The sequence below is a fragment of the Paraphaeosphaeria sporulosa genome (assembly GCF_001642045.1).
Source record: "Paraphaeosphaeria sporulosa strain AP3s5-JAC2a unplaced genomic scaffold CC84scaffold_7, whole genome shotgun sequence".
NCBI classification, from domain to species: domain Eukaryota; kingdom Fungi; phylum Ascomycota; class Dothideomycetes; order Pleosporales; family Didymosphaeriaceae; genus Paraphaeosphaeria; species Paraphaeosphaeria sporulosa.
This window is the reverse complement of record NW_017253366.1, coordinates 214,596-234,026: the sequence shown is the minus strand read 5'-3', so window position 1 is coordinate 234,026 and position 19,431 is coordinate 214,596. Positions and strand designations below refer to the sequence as shown.

The 19,431-nt window shown below is 54.8% G+C and overlaps 9 protein-coding genes across 9 annotated transcripts in view; 5 read left to right on the top strand and 4 right to left on the bottom strand.

Annotated features, from left to right (window-relative positions):
* Positions 1-50: 50 nt before the first annotated feature.
* On the bottom strand, positions 51-3,393 carry CC84DRAFT_1206843 (DNA replication licensing factor mcm4). The gene is made up of 3 exons (XM_018182060.1): positions 3,012-3,393; positions 2,019-2,963; positions 51-1,967 (listed from the first exon to the last, which is right to left on the bottom strand). The coding sequence occupies exons 1-3, from the start codon at positions 3,319-3,321 to the stop codon at positions 190-192; spliced, it is 3,033 nt and encodes a 1,010-aa protein (XP_018033837.1). The 5' UTR covers positions 3,322-3,393; the 3' UTR covers positions 51-189.
* Positions 3,394-3,529: 136 nt separating this feature from the next.
* On the top strand, positions 3,530-4,167 carry CC84DRAFT_1165702 (tubulin binding cofactor A). The gene is made up of 3 exons (XM_018178779.1): positions 3,530-3,796; positions 3,848-3,934; positions 3,982-4,167. Exons 1-3 carry the CDS (start codon positions 3,635-3,637, stop codon positions 4,072-4,074), a joined length of 342 nt encoding a protein of 113 aa, XP_018033836.1. The 5' UTR covers positions 3,530-3,634; the 3' UTR covers positions 4,075-4,167.
* Positions 3,959-5,500, bottom strand: CC84DRAFT_840975 (uncharacterized protein). The gene is made up of 2 exons (XM_018187619.1): positions 5,306-5,500; positions 3,959-5,260 (listed from the first exon to the last, which is right to left on the bottom strand). The coding sequence occupies exons 1-2, from the start codon at positions 5,346-5,348 to the stop codon at positions 4,239-4,241; spliced, it is 1,065 nt and encodes a 354-aa protein (XP_018033835.1). The 5' UTR covers positions 5,349-5,500; the 3' UTR covers positions 3,959-4,238.
* Positions 5,501-5,511: 11 nt separating this feature from the next.
* On the top strand, positions 5,512-7,113 carry CC84DRAFT_1165701 (uncharacterized protein). Its single transcript, XM_018178778.1, has one exon. It carries the CDS (start codon positions 5,833-5,835, stop codon positions 6,745-6,747), a length of 915 nt encoding a protein of 304 aa, XP_018033834.1. The 5' UTR covers positions 5,512-5,832; the 3' UTR covers positions 6,748-7,113.
* A 728-nt stretch (positions 7,114-7,841) lies between these two features.
* On the top strand, positions 7,842-10,549 carry CC84DRAFT_840929 (SPX-domain-containing protein). Its single transcript, XM_018187618.1, has 4 exons — positions 7,842-7,980; positions 8,051-8,453; positions 8,503-10,099; positions 10,150-10,549. Exons 1-4 carry the CDS (start codon positions 7,976-7,978, stop codon positions 10,503-10,505), a joined length of 2,361 nt encoding a protein of 786 aa, XP_018033833.1. The 5' UTR covers positions 7,842-7,975; the 3' UTR covers positions 10,506-10,549.
* Positions 10,550-11,460: 911 nt separating this feature from the next.
* On the top strand, positions 11,461-12,575 carry CC84DRAFT_1260622 (uncharacterized protein; the record flags this gene model as incomplete). Its single annotated transcript, XM_018184998.1, has 3 exons — positions 11,461-11,542; positions 11,599-11,747; positions 11,809-12,575. 3 exons carry the CDS (start codon positions 11,461-11,463, stop codon positions 12,409-12,411), a joined length of 834 nt encoding a protein of 277 aa, XP_018033832.1. The 3' UTR covers positions 12,412-12,575.
* Positions 12,576-12,778: 203 nt separating this feature from the next.
* On the bottom strand, positions 12,779-14,595 carry CC84DRAFT_1260621 (Ribophorin I). The gene is made up of 2 exons (XM_018184997.1): positions 14,178-14,595; positions 12,779-14,127 (listed from the first exon to the last, which is right to left on the bottom strand). The coding sequence occupies exons 1-2, from the start codon at positions 14,528-14,530 to the stop codon at positions 12,990-12,992; spliced, it is 1,491 nt and encodes a 496-aa protein (XP_018033831.1). The 5' UTR covers positions 14,531-14,595; the 3' UTR covers positions 12,779-12,989.
* A 169-nt stretch (positions 14,596-14,764) lies between these two features.
* On the top strand, positions 14,765-17,390 carry CC84DRAFT_1122707 (uncharacterized protein; the record flags this gene model as incomplete). Its single annotated transcript, XM_018175640.1, has 4 exons — positions 14,765-15,067; positions 15,121-15,702; positions 15,751-16,048; positions 16,106-17,390. Coding segments are annotated over exons 1-4 (2,349 nt in total), but the record flags the coding sequence as incomplete, so codon positions are not given.
* A 216-nt stretch (positions 17,391-17,606) lies between these two features.
* The window catches only part of CC84DRAFT_1218787 (uncharacterized protein), a gene marked incomplete at both ends in the record, with an annotated part of 2,535 nt that continues 710 nt past the window's right edge, over positions 17,607-19,431 (bottom strand). The window contains 3 exons of the mRNA XM_018183031.1: positions 17,607-17,847; positions 17,904-18,482; positions 18,530-18,620. Coding sequence (XP_018033829.1) covers positions 17,607-17,847; positions 17,904-18,482; positions 18,530-18,620 — 911 coding nt within the window. The remainder of the gene's footprint in view (positions 17,848-17,903; positions 18,483-18,529; positions 18,621-19,431) is intronic.

The following is a 19,431-nucleotide window of genomic DNA, read 5'->3' as shown; positions in this document are numbered from 1 at the left end:
CAGCCATCGATCATTGTAAATCTAAATTACGCACGATATTTCAAGATCGAGGGTCAGGTCGATTAATATCTACATATGCTTCCATCGCAACTATAGTATATCGTGAAGCTCCTTCTCTTCATTGTTACACTGCGCTAAACCGCACGCCTAAAGTCGTCACCATTCCCAGTCATCTCATCATGCCAACGCCTAGAAAGCCCCAACAACCCTCTTGACCATCCTCCTCGGCCCCTCACCAGACAACTGCACGCTCCCCTCCAACTCAGCCGCCTTCAGGACCTCGAGAAACTCCTGGTTCTCGATCTGCTCTGTCGCGCCATCCCTAACCTTCTTCGCCAAATCACTCAGTCTCACGTTCTGGCCTGCGCTGCCGAGTTCATCAATAGCGCCAAGCACAGCGCGCTTGAGGTCCTCCTTCCTTCTCCTGTCGCTCGTCGAAGTGCCCTCAGTGAGAAGAGACATGTCGATCAAACCGGTACGGGCGTCAGTAGCGGCTTGTTTGAGCGCAGACTTGATGAGGCGAACGGCTTCATGGACATCGTCTGCGGTCACGATCTCGCTGAGACGCATCTTAGCATGTGCCTCGGCGAGACGGATCATTGATTCGAGTTGACGCGTGGTCGCGGTGATACGACGTTCTTGAGAGCGTACGTCCGCACCGAGGGCGCGCATTGCGACGTAAGCGTCTACAAGCGCTTTTTGAGCGCCATCGGTGATCTTCGGGTGGATGTTTGTGCGAGCGTAGGAGATGTATGATGTGAGAAACTCGATTGGGAGCACCTCGTTGCGATTGGCATGCTCTGGAGTGTCTTCCAGGTACATGCCTACCAAATGCTTTGCTAGCCTTCGGTCGGCCATTTCGTCGATGCGGTCAAGCACCAGGTAGACCAAATCGAAACGTGAGAGTAGCGTAGGCGGGAGGTCAATGTTCTGCGGGACCGGAAGATTGACGTTGTACTTGGAGCCGATGGGATTAGCGGAAGCGAGAATGGAGGTTCTTGCGTTGAGGGTGGTGATGATACCGGCTTTGGCGATGGATACTGTCTGCTGTTCCATAACTTCGTGCAACACAGAGCGCGTAGAGTCAGACATCTTGTCGAACTCATCAATACAGCAGACACCTCCGTCGGACAAAACAAGCGCGCCAGACTCCAGTACGAGCTGTCGTGTCTCAGGGTCGCGGGTGATGTATGCAGTCAGACCGACAGCGGATGAACCTTTACCGGATGTGTACACACCGCGAGGGGCAATGCGATGCACATACTGAAGGATCTGCGACTTGGCTGTCGAGGGATCACCGCACAGAAGTACGTTGATGTCACCTCTGTACTTGGGGCTTCCTCCCTTATCGAACGACTTGTTGGTGCCACCAAAAAGTTGGAGCAAGATTCCCTTCTTGACATCGTCCATCTCGTAAATGCTCGGCGCTAGCGAGCGTGAGAGGAGCTCATAGATATCTGGTCGCGCTGCGGTTGCTTTGATCTTGGCTTCCTCTTCCTCAGAGACCTTGCGGGTTTCCTCAGCGCTACCAGCGACATGTTCGGCGAGCTCCTCTTCGATCGTGGAAACGTCGATTCCCATACGCCTCTTGTCGACTTTCTGGATATGCAATACATCGACGTAGGTTTTGAAGATGTTCTTCACAGACCGTTGACGGGGGTTGATACGGACCTGATCGCTCTTGAATACACCGGTGATTTCAACGCGATCACCAGCCTTGCACACATCGACAAGCTCGTCGTACACACAGAGAGACACTGAATGTGGCGTTTGACCATCCGGCACACTGTCCGGAGTTTCCTGAAGCTTGATTACCTGTTTGTCCGCAAAACCTGAGCGGTTGTGAACAATCTGCATCGAATTGGAGGACTCGCAGACTGGACGAGGGCAACGGGTAGGCTCAGTGATCTTGCCACGGTCAATATCCACCCTCACGGTATGGTTACAGACGGAGCATTTGAAGAACGCTAAAGGATGTTAGTGGCCTCCTGGAGATTGGGAACCCCATCCGAACTCACCGTCCTTCATATCTGGGATAATTGGTGTGGCTCTAATGACCAGACCCTTCACGCTCACAAGTTTGTCCATATCTCCCGGGTTCAGGTCTCGCAGGTTGACAGATTTGTCCAAGCCAAAGGGACGAACGCGGTATGTCTTCTGGTCAACCTCCCTTACAAGGTCTGGGATATCTAGCGCCGCACCTCCAGGCGATGGCGCGCCAGGGGTCGGAGCATCTGAACTGAACATAGGCGGGAGCGAACTCGAATTATGACCACGTTCGGGTCCTCGCTGGGCCTGAGACAGCTGCACTCGTAGCTCTGCCATGCGTCTCTCAGCAAGTTCGATCATGGCATCTTTGATTGCTGTATCCATGATGGGGATGATCTCACTTGGGAAAGCTTGGAGTTGGTGCCATAGCTTCCTGGTGGGAGGATAGGCCTTCAAGTTGCGTGCATCTAAATTCAGAGGTGTCACACCCATCTCAAGCATGGCCTTCATCATCTCAATGTACTCTCTGGCCATTGCCGGGTCGTCAGCAGATAGGCTAGCACCTTCTGCGAGCTCTCCGTCCTGGATCAAGCGGTATTTCCTCTGGAAGTTGAAGAGAAAATCTTTCATGGCACTCAGGGCATCCGCAATGGAGATGTTGGTGCCCCAAATGAACCTCGACGAGTTTCCTCCTAGGACTTCCGCATCCGAAGTGTCAGGGTTCAGATTCGAGAAGGTTGGTGCATCAGAGTTCTCCACAGCCATGCCATTCTCGTCAACAAACAGCCTGCGGCGTCTGCCCGTAGAACTAGGGCCGAGAATGTCAGAGTGGATGTCGCTGCGCCTGTTCCGGGCTGCTGTACTGCCGGGGTCGCGAACGAAAAGCGCGCTACTGCTGCTTCGGATATCCGTGTTATGGGCATGGCGGGCACGTCCTGGGCTGGAGCTGGAGGCGTATCGGATGGGAGAAGAATCTGGCAGCATCAGCGGTCTGCGCTAGAGACACATGCAAGCAAGCCTACCTCCAATTGTTACTCCGCTCGCTTTGGGCGTCGCACCACCGTCACTCTCTGGGGCATTGTTTGCAGCCCCTGAGGTCGACTGTGTCCCCGGAGAGGAGCGATAGAACAGCGGCGACTGTGTTGACGGCGCCTGGAGACGGTTCGCCCGTGGGGTTGCGTTGAAGCCGCGCTGCGAGGCCTGCGATGCCTCAGAGTGCAGCTGAGCATCGGGCCCTTCCGGCGCTGGGCTGGAGGGGATTTGGGAATTTCGTGTACTCCTCCGCGGGGTAGCAGAGGGGCGCTGCGAGCGATGCGGCGCCGGGGAAGACATTGAAGCAAAATGGTATCAGTCAACGCAGTCGCAGAGCGCAGCGACGAGGGGCGAAGCTGAACAGGTGGGATGGCAGAAAGGGGACGACGCGTAAAGTGCTTCTCGCGTCGTTTCGCGACGCGCCCAGTGCCCTCTTAGTGCCAGAACCGGCTAGCGCGCATGCAGCGATATCGATAGGTTCGCGGGGTGATGATGCATTTTCACGGACCATAAACACGGACGGAGTGCAAGGCAGCAACCAAACACAAATTTGCACTCGAGACCGACAGCTCAACAATTCGACCCACAGCTCGATCAATCAACTACTCTCAACATGCCTCCCCCATCGAAGCTCGCCGTTGCGACATCCTCGCTGGTCCGCTTGGTGAAGGAGGAAGCAAGCTACCACAAGGAGATGGAGCAGCAGCAAGCACGCATCAAGAAGCTTGAGGCCGGCAGCGACGACCAAAACGCAGAGTACATGCTCAGGCAAGAGGTACTTCGTTCTGTGCAAATTGAAAACATGACGTAGCTTAACACCACCTAGAAACAAGGTCTCGAGGAGACCAAGACTGTCATACCGACCGTGCGTGCCAAAATCAGTGACGCTCTGGAGAAGCTGGAGGATCAGCTCGTAAGTAGAAGAAAGCACTCTGCTGTGCAGGTATTGACCAAATTCAGAAGGAGGCTGGAGGCGATGCACCAGCTGGAGAGGTCACCAAGGCGAATGATGCGATTGAGGAGGCAAAGGCGACTCTTGCCGAGTCTGCATGATGAAATTGCACGTGGCGTGGTGGTGTTTGTAGATGTTATACCCATTTCAATATAGTACATACGAACCACCTGCAAATTGAAGACCATCCTGGACACCGCGCTATGCAAACAAGTAGGGTATCATACAGAATCGAGAGCTGATGTCACTGGCACTGCTCCACCTTTCATGATTCATCCATTTCACGCCCTGAGGCTTCTCCGCGCTCAGATCCTTCATGTTCGCCTTCTTCGACATCCTCCCCCTCTTCAATCTCGGAATCATCGGCCGGGTTGCGCCCTGCATTGTCGCCGGACTCGCCCATCTCGGTATCCTCTCCGGCACCGGAGGGCGCAGGTGACGCAGCAACGGACAGAGCTGAGAGGCGATCTTGAGGCGGAACTTTGAGCGTGTTGGAAGACTCTGCAGTCTGGCTGGGGTGTACCGGCGTGAGACCGCCGTCAGGTCTGGGCGTCCCCGCATGGCTCACATCGGCCCTTGTGCTGGCGTCTTTGTCGTCGCCCTCGTCGTCACGCATGCCTTCCTTGCGCTCTGCTTCCTCCTTTTCATCCTTGATCATCTGCATCAGGTTCATGGCCTCGGTTTCGATGCGGTTGAACTGTGTACGGCGTTCGCCCCAGGTGGCCTTTGCATTTTGCACCTCCTGTTCCAACTCGGCGATTTCCTGATCTAGCTTTTCATGTGCAATCGCTTGCTCATCTCGCGGCTTCAGCATCTTGTTGTCGGTGATTTTCTTGGTCAGCTCGTCGTAAGTCTTGCGGACAGCCAACGTCTCCTTCGCCTGCTCCAAGTCGACGCGCAGCTTCTCGATGTTTTTTCGAACGTGGTCCTGTTTGTCTGTAATGGCCAACTTCTCCTTTGCGTACCGCTCCCGTTCTTCGTTGTTGATGCCGGTAGTGAGCTCGAAGCGCAGCGTTGCAAAGTCGAGGAGTTCCAACTCGTTGATGAGCTCCTTTCTCCAAGCTTCAATCTTGTCCGATTCTTCCTTTCGAAGGGCATCGCGCCCTGCAGCTTCCTCATCTGCGGCCGAGGCGTCAGGAGGCGGGGTGGGCAGCTGTCTAGGTCGCGCATCGGAGAGGATGAAGTCGGTGGGCTTGCCCTGCTCCCTAGAGGTGATTATACGATGGGCGACGCGGGCATAGGGCCGTGATTCGACATTGAAGAGACGCGAGACGTTGTGGAGAGCGTCTAAAGACTTAGCAAGCAATCAGTGCGCGAGCGTCACGGTCCCACCTTCTTCTGATTGAGGCAGCAAAGGCCATAATTTGGGTGCCATGTTTTAATTTGGTGGAATTGCGCTTAACGGGCGCAGGCGAACGTAAGGTCTGCAGTGGTTGGGGTTGACCAGAGATCTTTCGATCGTGTTGGCGCGCGTTGGGTCGCCGCTACGAGCGGACCCTTGCAATTGCGCCTGCCTTCATCGTCAAGCAACCGGTGCACTGTCTGTACTCGTCCTCTCTCAACATCCAATATAGACGATCTGGCCATAACACGTCGCCATAAGAACCGATCCGGCCAGCCTTATATCAGCTTCACCCCGCCATAGCCGCCTGAAGCCATCTCCAACAACGCCCGCTGCGCCATAATCGTTCCCTGGTCAGCGATACGCTTCAGCCACCCAGTCTAGACAAACGGACACCACAACGCCCATACACTCGCACCGTTTTCAATCCTCCACAGCATATTTCGAAGACCTCGTCATCTATATTTTATAGAGAACAAAGATTTACAACCCGGCCGTCGGCAGGCATATCATCGCCATGCCTGTCCCGAGCCTCTTCCACCTCGCCAAAACGCGGCTGGTACAGAACATACACATGCTGGAAGACATAGGCGACCTACCTTACGCCTTCCTCGCCCCCGTGCTCCGACAGATCCAAATTCCAGACCAGCTCGTCCAGCTCGAAACAAACTGTCCGCAGATACAAGGCGAAACGGGCGAGATATGGCTTCGTCTGATCAAGAGAGACATACCCGGCTGGGAAAAGAAGCCACATCAGCCGCGAGACCCCAAGAACTGGAGCAAAGTCTACAAAAAGCTCAAGAAAGAGGCGGCCGCTGAAGAGGAGGCTCAGCAGGAGGCGCTGAGACAGAAGATGCAGGCGCTACAAAAGGACCGCAACGGCCACCAGACTACCATCATCAACGCGAACTTGAATCTTCCTTCTGCACGGCGCTCGGGCTGGTCCTTTGGCGGAGGTGCACGTTCGGGATGGGGGGATCCAGCTGCGCCCAAGAAGACGGGCAAGGTAGCCTTTGACAAGCTGAAGCGGGGCATATATGATGCGAAACGAGCCCGGCCAGCGGCATCCAGGACGCCCGCGCACATCCTGAATGAAAACAGAAGGATGGTCACGCAGGTGCCTGCTAGGATGGTCAGGATGGCCGAAGCCGAAGCACTAAGTCAAGGACCAAGGCGCATGCTTGTTCCCAAGCCCGAGGCTCCTCCAGCAGCTGCCACTGGTACATCCACTACACGACGGCCCATTATCAGGCAACAGCCTATGCCTCGTGTGAGTGATGCGGCTCCGGAACGTGCTGAGCGGCCCCGACTACCTGCTGGCCAACAATTCTCCGCCCCAAGGCCGGTACCGAAACCTCAACCGGCCGCTCCGTCACTCAAGCGCCGAGCAGGACCCAACATTCTGGTCGAATCGAAGCGACGTAAGGGGTGAGGGAGGGCCTATGGACGACGTTTACGAGATATGAATGAACATTTCGAATAACAGCTTTATCATTAATGGCACTGCATACCACATGGGCTGAATCGACTGGCATTGGGCGGCGTTTACTATTTCCAGTCTAGATAGGACTGGAATCGTGTCATTACACGTATAAGTTGGTATTTTCTCGACACATCCAGTGTTCATATCAGATATTTATCGTGGTCCGCGGCTGAACCCAATATTTGAGGGTTCAGAGCGCATCGCATCCTGTGGTAATTCACTCTATGATGCGCCTACAATGCTATGTCACAAGAATCTACCGCAAGTGTTCACATGGAAATAATATGCTTTTCTAGAAGAGGTAAAGCATATAGAGGAGAATCTCTGACAATACTGTACACCAGCCTTCTTCTACAGCTCCTCAACCAGAACAAGTCTCTGCACTGCACCTTTTCCAACCAAGACTCAGCATCCACATTCTGCCTATCGGCAAACTCCTCATATAACTTCGCGATCTTCTTCTGATACACAGGAAAATGGACTCGTTTTCACTCGTCCACTGGAAAGACTTCATCCCATCCTTCTTTCTAAGGCTCGAACAGCGTCACTATGATACTATCCGCGAATTTGCGCAGGAGGCTCGATCTGCTTTTGAATCCAGGCAGACGCACGAATCTTGAGCAGAAGCTCACAGCTTCTCGATGCGAACTTTGTAGTGTATCTTGCGTACTTGATTGTCCGAGATAAAGGACGCAGCGCGGCACTCAGCATTGTTGGCAGACATACCCACGTGCCCAGATTCCCAATGCGGCCGCGGTGCCTCATTGGTTACCAAGCTCACCCCAGATCTGTGCGACGAGCAGAACGATTGTGACGACACCACAACGACCTCAGATTCCTGCACGTTGCGGATCGTGCTGCACAAAAAGCACTCTTTCACTCTTCAAGTAGATCGATTGCACGAGCTGGAGACCGCACGTGGGTTGGTCGGCCCTTCTCACTCGTCGCTACCGCGGCCCGTCCTGCATCGAGCCCACTTGCGCGTGGGACCCGTTAGAGCTTGGGCCCCAGCCCTTTGTTTCCAAAGTCTGTGTCCAAACACATGCATGGGCGGGGTTCCACCCTTCCAAGACATCTGTTGGCCCTGTTGATTTTCTGTAGAGCTCTTCCTTTATTATTGCCATCTTATCAGTCTTTGTGAAGGCGCCCTGGCACGCAATTGCCGCTGCTGACAAGCATGAGGTGCGCACACCCCGGCCGTCCATGCATGTTCGCGATCGTATGATGTAACTAGGCTGACGCTCCCTTGCAGATTCGGCCAGCAGCTCAAGCAGTCGCTGAACCGCGATTGGGTTTTCAACTACATCGACTATGAGGGATTGAAGGCGACGCTGCGCGCTCCTCGCGCCTGGGACCACAAGACCGAGCAGAGCTTCATCGAGCAGCTCGAGGGCGAGCTAGACAAGGTCTACACCTTCCAGAAAGTCAAGGCTGAAGAGATCATCCGCCGGATTGCTGCGTCCGAGAAGGAGGTCACCGATGTCGTGGGCAAGGTCGACAGCAATACGCTTGCGCCGGGCGAGGAGTCGCCGTCCGAGGAGGACTTTGAGCTGCTCGAGGAGGACCTGAGCGACATCATCGCCGACGTGCACGATCTTGCCAAGTTCACCCAACTGAACTACACAGGCTTCCAGAAGATCATCAAGAAGCACGATGTATGTAATTTGCATAGTCTTTTCTTCAGCAAAGGCTAACAATGCACAGAAAGTCACTGGCCTCGCGCTCAAGCCTGTTTTCGCGACCCGCCTCAAGCAGAAGCCCTTCTACCAGGACAACTACGATGCTTACGTTGTTAAGCTCTCGAAACTCTACGATACCGTCCGAACGCGCGGCAACCCAGTCAAGGGCGATTCATCCGCCGGAGGCAAGCAGCAGAACTTCGTCCGCCAAACGACCAAGTACTGGGTCCACCCGGACAATGTGCTCGAGCTCAAGCTCATCATCCTAAAGCACTTGCCAGTCTTGGTTTTCAACGCCAGCAAGGCATTTCTCGAGGACGACACTGCCATCTCTTCCATCTACTTTGACAATACGGATACGTGGGAGCTATATGAGGGTCGTTTGAAAAAGACCGAAGGAGCCGAGGCTATCCGCATTCGCTGGTATGGTGACATGTCCACTGAGACCGCTTTCATTGAGCGCAAGACACATCGCGAGGACTGGACAGGCGAAGAGTCGGTCAAGGCTCGTTTCAAGCTCAAGGAGAAGAACGTGAACGCCTATCTTCGCGGCGAGCTGACCCCAGAACAAATATTCGAGAAGGAGCGCAGGGAACAAAAGAGGCCCGAGAAGGACATTGCGTCAGATGAACAGCTGGCGCGGGAGATCCAATACCGCGTTCTCACCCGCAAACTCGGGCCCGTCACGCGCTCCTTCTATCACCGTACTGCCTTCCAGCTTCCCGGTGATGCCCGCGTGCGTATATCGCTGGATACCGAACTCGCCATGACGCGCGAGGATAACCTGGATGGCCGCCAACGTGCTGGAGACAACTGGCGCCGCATGGACATTGGTGTCGACTGGCCGTTCAAGCAGTTGCCTAAAGAGGACGTTGAACTTTTCCCGTACGCTGTGCTCGAGGTCAAGCTTCAGACCCAAGCCGGCCAGGAACCACCGCAGTGGATCCGTGAATTGACTTCATCTCATCTCGTTGAAGCCGTACCCAAATTCTCCAAGTACATCCATGGAACCTCCACCCTGCAGCCTAAACGCATCAATCTACTCCCATACTGGACGCCGCAGATGCATGTTGATATTCGCAAGCCTGTCAGCCACAAGTTTGGCATTGAAAGACCTGGAGCAAGTAACGACATCAGTTCTAGCGGTAACCTGGATGATGATAGCGACGATGAGGACGCAGGCCTGCCACCAGCACGTAATGGCAGCCAGGATGACGAAGACTTGAAGCGACTTCGCGATGCGCGCGATATTCAGGAGCAAAACGAGCTTGACCGCCGTCGTGATTATGGTACGATTGACAATGGCGACGCGCCGAATGCGCTTGATGTAGAAGAGCGTATCTCTGCGCAGCGACTCTATGATAGCGACCACCCAATATATGACTCTGATAGCGACGACGAAGATGAGCTGGAAGTAGCTCGGCAGAAGGGCGGTTGGCAGTACCACTTTCTGGTCGCCAGGCATAAGGCGAAAGCACTTAGCAGCACAGTATTGAATGGACTGGTAGCCGTCCTGCCACGACCTCGAGCAACCGACGTCGGCGAGGGTGGCTTCCAACTTGGGGTACCGAGTTGGAAACAGCCGGGTGAGGTCAAGCACTTCAAAGCACCCAAGGGAAAGCGTGAGTTTGCTCAAACTGTTCATACTGATCAACAACATTAACGTTTACAGGCATCCATGTTCCCGTCCGCGTCGAACCCAAGGTCCAACTCGCCACCGAGCGAACCTTCCTCTCTTGGCTTGAATTCAGCATCCTCCTCGGCTCTATCGCAGCCACGCTGCTCAACTTCGGCGACAGTCTTGCGCTTGCCGCTGCATGGGCGTTCACCATCATTGCGGTCTGCGCTCTGCTCTACTCAGTTGGCCTATATCTATGGCGGGTAAACATGATCAAGAAGCGGCGAGCTGTCACATATCACGACAAGGTCGGTCCGACGCTGCTTTGCTTGGGTCTTTTCGCGGCGGTGGCGGTGAGCTTTGGGTTCAGGTTAGGTGTTGGTGGGTGGAATGGGGGTTTGAAGGGATGAATACGTATATGCAAGGGATGAGCAGGAGTGCGAGAGGGTTTGTGGATGTAAGGATAGGGTTCCGTTTGCGATGTGCTTCTTGTTCAATTATGCATAAAAGGGGCTATAAGGTCTTGAACCCTCTTCATTGGAAAGTGGGCTAATACGCGCGTGTACAGTAGACTTGAATACTGATGGTTGAATACTGCAACTTGTGAGATACAAAGACGTATGTTCTTCTAGAATTGGACCTTCGAAGCTGTATCTGTCACGCGCCTGCCGCCGCCGGCGATACATGAATGATCGACCTTGGAAGGTGAAGCCATCTCGAACAGTACGGTCGGTCCTTCTATACGGAAGGGATTTGCCGCGTACCACAAGGTCTGTGTGACCTTGAAATGTTCGCGGCTTGCATACTTCATACTGGCGCATGCCCAGATCTGCAGGGGTTTGCAACCCGCGCCTCCACGCCTCAGGTTCGTCTCAGCACCCCGACCACACCCAAAGCGTACACCCATTGCGACATCCGCACCCCCCAAGGCATGACAACCACGTAGCTGGTACACTCCCACCGGGAAGCCTCAGGCCGAACGCGTACGCCGTCCAATCATGCTCTGGGAACTGACTCCAAGTGGCATCCACGTAACTTCGCCGCGTCGAGGCTTACTCCAGTGTGCTAAGATCGATGGCAGCTGCGACGGATTGGCACACGCAGATTTTGCGGCTCAAGCTGATTGCATAGGATCGTCGGAAGCAGCGAGGCCGTGGGTTGGCGGGGCGATGCGCGGCGCATGGCGGCGCATGGTAAGACGTACATAGGTTGCCACTTCAGCCTGAGTGTGCGGACTTTACGAGATTCCTCGCCGCCATTGTCGCTCTTTTACCTTCTTTAGCGCTCTGGAAGCTTGCTGCCAGCTGGTCTGGATAAGTTCTTGTTAATACTTAGTGTTTGGTCTTGAGTAAAGAGCTGGGTAATATGGGGTCGAACGTTGTACTCACGATCTTGCGGGTGTTGGTTGTGGTAATTGCGTTGGGTGTTGTGGGCGTGGGCGTCTGGGGTATGTTTCTGTTGGAAGAGCGGGTAGAGGAAGAGCATGACTGACGGATACAACAGCGAGGTTCCTTATCCAGGACATCCAAAATCGCGGCTTCACCATCCTGGACGTCGCGAACCTCGAGTCGCAAAACGAAGATGCGGCATGGCGCGCCTTCATGCGCACCGCAATCGACGCCCACCTCCGCATCTTGATCGCCATTGCTGCTGTACGCCCAGCCTATCCCTATGTCACCTCCCTCGCCCCAACCAAACTAACACACCCAACAGGGCGCCTTCTCAAGCCTCGCCACCATCCTCATCACCCTCTCCACCACACTCCCCCGCCTCCGCCTCCCAACCCCCTTTCTTCTCCCCATCGAGCTCCTCTCCTCCCTCAGCCTCGGCACCGCATTCGCCGCCACCCTCTCCCTGGCACTGAAATTCCCCGTCACACTATCAAACTCGCACTCCTCATCCGACCTCGCCGCCTTCGCCATGCTCCTGCCCCTCACCCGGGGCTACGCCATCGGCGCAGGCACAGGCATGTTTCTCTCGCTCACGACCACGATTTCGTTCCTCATACAGACGATCCATCGGATCAGGGATAGCAAGGCGTGCAGCTTTGAGCCGACGGCGAGCGGGCTGGGGATGGGGCATGAGTACCAGGTGCCTGCGATGGAGGGGAGTGGAGCGCAGGGCAGGGATGAGGAGAAGGGGCTGGTGGGAGCGGGCGCGGAGATGGGGAGGAGGGAGAGCGTGCAGAGTGGGAGCGGAACTGAGACGGGGACGGGAAAGCGCGAGGAGGTGAGCTGGCCGTTGGCGGTGGCCAAGAAATTGGAGAACGCGAATATTAGGCCGCATCGGCCGTGGAGCGAGATGCCGAAGAAGTAAGGGGAAGGCCTGCCGTAGCAGCTAGTGAAAAGTGACGGTGCATTCTAGGGTGAAGAAGGGTGCGCTTGGGAAGGATGTCTCGAAGAGCGTCTGTTGAGGTGTTTCCTCTGATGTATATGGACAGCATATAAGTGGGGTTGGCACATCCAAAGCTTGATAAATCGAGTAGAATATGGCGACAAATAGAACAGCCGGCAGGGCGCAGTGGCTGAGAAGAGTATCTTCAGGTCGGGAATTAAAGTGGCAGACAACAGAATTGTCGCCCTTGCAGCGGGTCCTAATATGAACACACGTTAGACTTGTACTTCATAACCTTAGCCACGTATCAAAGATTGAGTCACTACAGGGTCAGGTGAGGATTTGTATCGCGCGAAGATACGTTTTGGAACATGTGCGAACGCTTCAATGCTTTCTACATAGATTGTCCAGGGCGGACTCTCATAAGATTTCAACCGATGGTACTCCTACATAGACTTTTCCCAACCCTATTCACGTCTGCCCGGCTCATCCTTCCGCTTCCGCGACACGATTGATGCCGGTCTGAAGTCTCAACGTGTTTCCTGGCGCGAAACCTTGTTTCATGCCTTCTTGGACTTTCCAATGCTCGTGTCAATGCTGCCCAGTACCCAGGTCGCTGCGAAAACAGCAAACATGCCGAGAGTAATGACGATCGGCTTCCTGTAACCCGCGGTCCACGAGTAGTCATACGTTACAATCAAATCGCGCTCTCTGAACTCATCCATGATGTTAATGGCATGCAATTCCAAAGCAGACCTGCCCAAGGTATCCATAAAGGTATGGTGGACGGTGGTCTTGCTGTCAACCAGCGGTACTGTGGTGGAGTACTTGACGTTCGTAGCACCTTCAGGAAGAATGACACGAAGATGCACCTTTGAGTACTGAATACCTTCAGCAAGGCGAGGGCCCTCAAGGAAGGGAACCTTCAATACATAAGTATCGCCCATGCTGAGCTTGCGGAGGTAAGTGCTCAGATCGGCATTCCAGCCGACGCGGAAGCTGTACTTCCAGCCTCCGAAAACGGGGTAGCGAGGCTTTAGTTCCAGGAGGTTCTCCTTCTTGCCCGGTCGGAAACGCGAGGTGGAAACGTTGCCGATATCGTCGGTGAAATACGGGTCCATAGCACCAGGGTGCAAGGGGAGGTTCAGTCCCTTCAAGGCGGAAGAAGGAGGGTTCAGGTACTGCGTCTTCTGCCACTCGACGCGGGAAAAGTGGTTCTTCAGCTCAGCACCCTGGTTGGTGAGCCAGTAGCGCTCCTCCGTGGCTAGGTTCCCACCCCAATGCGAGACCTCGATGTCGCGCTCCAAGAGCGTAGCGTGGGTGAGCGGCTTCGTGAACTCATAGCGCACGCTGACATCCTGTTCAGCACCAGCTGGAACATCGTTGTACGGGCCATAGGTGAAGGTTGAGCCCTGCTTTTGCGGGTCGGCCTTCTTCTCGGCGTTGAGGTCGGCCGGGAGGGTGGTGTAATCGGGGACGTCGCCGCTGGGGAACTTGAGTTTCGTCTTTTGCTTCTCGGTGACATAGGCGGAGGGCGTGTAGGCGCTGAACGTGTACTGGACGTATTGCTTCTCAGACTGCCCAATCTTGGCAGGGACCGGCGCAAGCGCAGAGAGGACAGAGTAGGAGATGGTGAGAGTTTGCTGCTGCTTGGGTGCGAGGGGAGTGGGGAGGTGGATCAGGTAGAATTCGGTCGAGCTATGCATCATGTTAGACAAGCCAAGCTTCAATTGCCCGTCAGACAGTACCTCTGAGCATCAAGCCCGACGACCTCGACCTTGAAGAAGCCCTTGTCTGCATCCTTCTTGTCCTTGACCTCGAGCCCGCCAACTCTCGATATCAAGCTGGTTTCGAACGGCAGGTAGTATTTCGATTGCGGCTTGGAATCGATGTTTTCTATGATGACGTTGATGGTTTCTCGCGGGTATGCCTTGTCCAGGTTCGTGTTGCGGACCAGGTTGACGTTCTTGAAGACGGGCGGCGGCTTGAAGGTGCTGGGGAGCACCTGCCTCGAGAGCAGCGGCTGCGAGAGGTTCAATTCGGCGCAGGCGAAGCCCGAAAGCGCTGCTAGGCAGCTCGAGAATAGAGGGAGGGACCTCATGTTGGGTAGCAGTCAAGTTACCCAAGCATAGGTGAGGCGACGTGGGAACTGGGGGTTTCGTGGAGCTTGCGCGGCGCTGCACCTCCAGGAACGTGGCATCTTACGCCGGACGTGCCTTCCGCTCCGCGCGGGTCGCGCTTGCCCCGAGTGGCCAAGGCCTCCGCCCCGCCATGCGCGATGCCACCCGCGGAGCTCCTCGAGCTTCGCGGTGCGCCGAGGCCCGCACCGGCACTCCGATAGGGCAGGACGCCGACCAGGACGGTGAACGTACACAGTAGCCCTTTGAAGCTTCCCGTGCATTCTGACCTGTGCTCGGGGCCGTTGCGAAAGCCACTTCACTTCGCAGCCACGCAATGGGACCCCTCCTGAGAGCAGCCCACCGGGCGCGCCTTGCGCCAGCCAGCAGAGCTGCATTCACCACCCAAGGGAGGCGCCATCTCACCAACAATGGCTTCTTCCGCGTGTCCGAGGAGGTGCGAGAAGCCCTGCACGCGAACAAGCCTGTCGTTGCGCTGGAAACGACAATATATACCCACGGTGCGTTGCAGAAGCATGCTTGCTGGCGCCTCCTCGTACTGATCCATACCCAGGGTTCCCCTACCCCGAGAACGTAGCTTTAGCTTCCCTACTCGAGAGCGTGGTCCGCGTAAATGGCGGTGTCCCTGCGACCATAGGCATTCTGGACGGCATCGTACACGTGGGTATGGACCCAGAGGAATTGATAAGACTCACAGAGTCAGCTGGCCGCAACACCACCCTGAAGCTCTCGCGACGAGACCTCAGCTACGTCTGCGGGCAGCGATTAGTAGGCAAGAACTTCAATGGAGGGACTACAATCTCGGCAACCATGCTACTGGCACACCTGGCCGGCATAAAGGTGTTTGGTACTGGTGGTCTCGGTGGAGTACATCGCGGAGCTGAATCCAGTATGGACATATCTGCGGATTTGACAGAGCTCGGCCGGACACCAGTCACCGTCATTTCCAGCGGGTGCAAGAGCTTCCTCGATATACCCCGCACATTGGAGTATCTTGAGACCGAAGGCGCCTTCGTCGGCACCTTCGCCGACGGGCGCAAGGGTAGCGTAGACTTTCCGGCTTTTTGGTCCAGGGACAGTGGCGTGAAGAGTCCCACGACGATTGAGAACGAGATCGAGGCTGCTGCAATCATCCGTACGTATTGCCCGCACATTGGAACATCTCAAAGCTCACTGTAACAAGATGCGCAACACTCACTGGGTATCTCGTCCGGACTGCTCTTGGCGAACCCAATTCCCGTTGAAAGTGCCATCCCCAAGGAAACCATGGACGCCGTGATTGAGGAAGCCATAAAACAGGCCACTGCTTCCGGCATCATCGGCAAAGACAACACACCTTTTATCCTCGCAAAGATCAAAGAGCTGACCAAAGGCGCAAGCATCCCCGCAAACAGGGCACTTATAGAGTCTAACGTGAGGCGTGCCACGATCGTAGCCCGAGAGCTTGCGATACTAGAGTCGAAGCAGGACGATGCCCAAGGGTGAGCGAATCGACTTGCCGCTCAGTTATAGACCTTGGTGCTGATGTAGGTATGTAGAAAATCATCTTCAGTCTTCAATACTGTCTTGTCTACTCCTGCAACTACAACAAAATCCCGCCCAAACGGTGTAGTCTTACCTGACTCAACGCCTGTTGCAGCCAAAGCACCAACAGAAACCCCAGCAGTGGACGTCGTGGTCGCGGGCGCTCTGGCAGTGGACTTTTCTTGTGATTATGCGCCCTTCGCCAACTCGTCTGACCCAATCGAACCTGCGATGCATACGTCAAACCCTGCTGTGGTCAATCAGACATTAGGAGGGGTAGCTCACAATATCGCCAAAGCAGCACATCTCCTTGGTGCTGCAGTCCAGCTGCGTAGTGCCGTCGGCGATGATCTTACCGGACGTGCAGCTCTCAGCCAGCTGGAAGATGAAGGCATGACTACTACTGGCATTCGCACGCTTCCAAAACCAGCACGTACTGCTCAGTACGTTGCCATCAACAACGCGAATAAAGACCTCACACTCGCCATGGCTGATATGAAAATACTCGAAAACATACCCGAATCACAACTGATGGACCTTCTCAACATGGAATCCAACCACACCCTCCCTGATGTCTTTGTCGCGGACGCGAACTGGGACTCTACTTCCCTCCACAAGTGGCTCAACCTAGGCAGAACCTCGCCACACACAACAACCATCTTCGAGCCAGTCTCCGTGGCCAAAGCCCTCCGTATCTTCCCTCCCAAATCTAGCCAGGACCCCATTACCTACCCACTCGTCGACATCATCACACCCAACGAGCTCGAACTCCAGGCCCTGCATAACCACGCCTACACCCTCGGTCTCTTCGAGTCACCTGAGTGGTTTACCATCATCGACGCCCTCGGCATCCCGTCTGTCGGTCTCCGCGTCCCGCTCGCATACACCACGACTCCCGCCCTCGTAGACGCAGGGATCCCGCAACAAGCGATCAAGCTTCTTCCTTTCTTTCCTACTATCCTCACGAAACTCGGCCCACAAGGCGTGCTCCTGACGCAGTTGCTCAAGGCGGGCGACCCGGTGCTTAGTTCAGCGGACGAGGCGCAGTACGTGCTTGCGCGGTGTAACAACGGCGACCAAGAGGTTGGGGGCCTGTATGTGAGGTTGTATCCTACGAAAGTGCTGGAGAAGGAAGAGGTGGTCAGTGTGAACGGGTGTGGAGACACGTTTGTTGGGGCGTTGGCGGTTGGGTTGTCGAAGAAGAAGCGGGTGCAAGATTGTGTTGGGCTGTCGCAGAGGGCGGCGGGGTTGACGTTGAGGAGTAAGGAGAGCGTCAGTCCTGAGCTGAAGAGTTTGAGGGATGAAATGTAAAACTGGGTGGTGCGGATTGAAGCTGGGTAGGCGATATACCTACTCTGTGTTGCTTGTTGGCATGTACATACGCTCATGGAGAAGACTCAGATTTGCAGCATCGAGGCAAGACATCGATTACAATGAAAAAAAACCTAACAGAGTCACCTAGAACCGACCAAAAACTCTGACCAAGTCCATTCTGCCTGCCTCCAACAGGTTCTCTTATGCTGCAGTAGAGGAGCTTGCAACCATCCTTACATTCGCAGGTCTTGCAGCAAGAACAACAGTGCTGGTCCGTGTCCCGAGCGTAACCATCTGCAGAACTACAGATGCCACAGTCTGCAAGGCCGAGAGCGGTGTCGACCTAACCAACGGCGGTGTCGTCTTATTCATTTGCAGCATGACCACTTCATGTGTCGCAGTCTGCGCCCAAATACTAAAGTTCTCCACCATACCTTGCACCCTAGAACACTTATCAGCTCTCGTTCCTCCCATTCAACAACAGAGACAGCAGTTTACCCCTCGTCCGCTTTCTTCACACAAAGATCGAGCCTCAACTCCCCCCGATACTCCTTTTCACACGTAAAACTCGACTCCTGCCGCCTTGTCCTATCAAACGTATACACCATAAAGCACCTACTGATTCCATCGCAGTACACCGGCGGGCACACCTTTCCACCCTCATCCGCACTAAATGTCACCGCCACGCCGCCCGCATACCCCGGACACCGCTCCACTTTACGCGCAAGCATTACCTCCGTGGCGTTGAAGTCTGTAACGGCAATATCCGGGGCGCCGCAGTCGAGCAGACTGACATCGTAGTACAGGCGCTTGAAAGTGTCGTGAGTGTTAGGGTTCCGATACAGCGCGTACTCGAGCTGCGTGATGTTCTGGTCTGCGGGATCGTTCGAGCGCGCGATCTTGATGGATACGGCCTGCCCGGCGAGTTTGTCTTCGAGGGGACAGTAGGGTGGGGCGCCGGTGTAGGGGCAGCCAGCGCTTGCGCGAAAGGGCTCGGTGTACTGCGTGCCTGAAGGGATGGTGTGGTATATGGCGTCTTCGGGGGTGCCCCACCCTGTGGTTGAGCCGTTACGGTATCTGTGGGTGTAAGCGGGGGTGGTTGTGCGAGGGAAGGGAAGATGTACCCGCCTAGATAGTGGGCGCCAACGGAGACGAAGTAGACGTCGTAGGTGCACCAGTTATAGATGAGGACGTTGCCGTGTTTCCAGCCGTCGTCTGCGGCGGTTAAGTTTGCGATTTTAGGGGTTGGGGGTGTACCTGGCTCGTGGGTTGGAATCGCTGAAGGAAGCGAGGACTGTGCTGAGGAAGGAGCGTTGAAAATTGGAGTGCGGGCCGTCCTGGTTGCTCGTGTTATAGTGGAAGCAGGCTTAATAATCGAGCTTACTATTTGCGAAGAGGTCAATAGGGAAGTCTTGGTTGCTAAAGATGCTGCTTCGAGGGTGCAGAAAAGCGCCAGTGACCCAAGGCTCATCATTGAGCGCATCTTGTTTATTGGTCTAATCATGGTGCAAATAACTGCTGTGAGAGCTATGATCGAGATTTTCGAAGGAAGAGATTCTGTACAAAGCAAGGTCATAGAGTGCAAATGCAATGCGAACATGGGGGAAGACATGCTTCGCTCAGAGCAATAGGAGTAGTGACCGAGTCAAGCGTGTTAGAATGGCCTCGTCAGAACTCTAAACGCCTGTGATTCAACCATCTCAACAGTATGACTGGAATCGAATTGCAAAGAAGTAACTGGAGCGAGTTCATGGACAGACCCCGACTCGAACCCTCGCATCGTCTGATGTTTCAAAATGAAAGCAAATAGAGAAAAACGACAAAAACTAAAAACCACTTCGGAGTCCGGCTCAGAGAAACCCAATCACATAAGTTTTTTGTTTGATTTGACGAAGAAGTTGGAGAATAAAGACATATATAGTCAACTAACCTGTGCGTATTAGTGAGTGAGTGAGTGAGTGAGTGAGTGAGTGAGTGAGTGAGTGAGTGAGTGAGTGAGTGAGTGAGTGAGTGAGTGAGTGAGTGA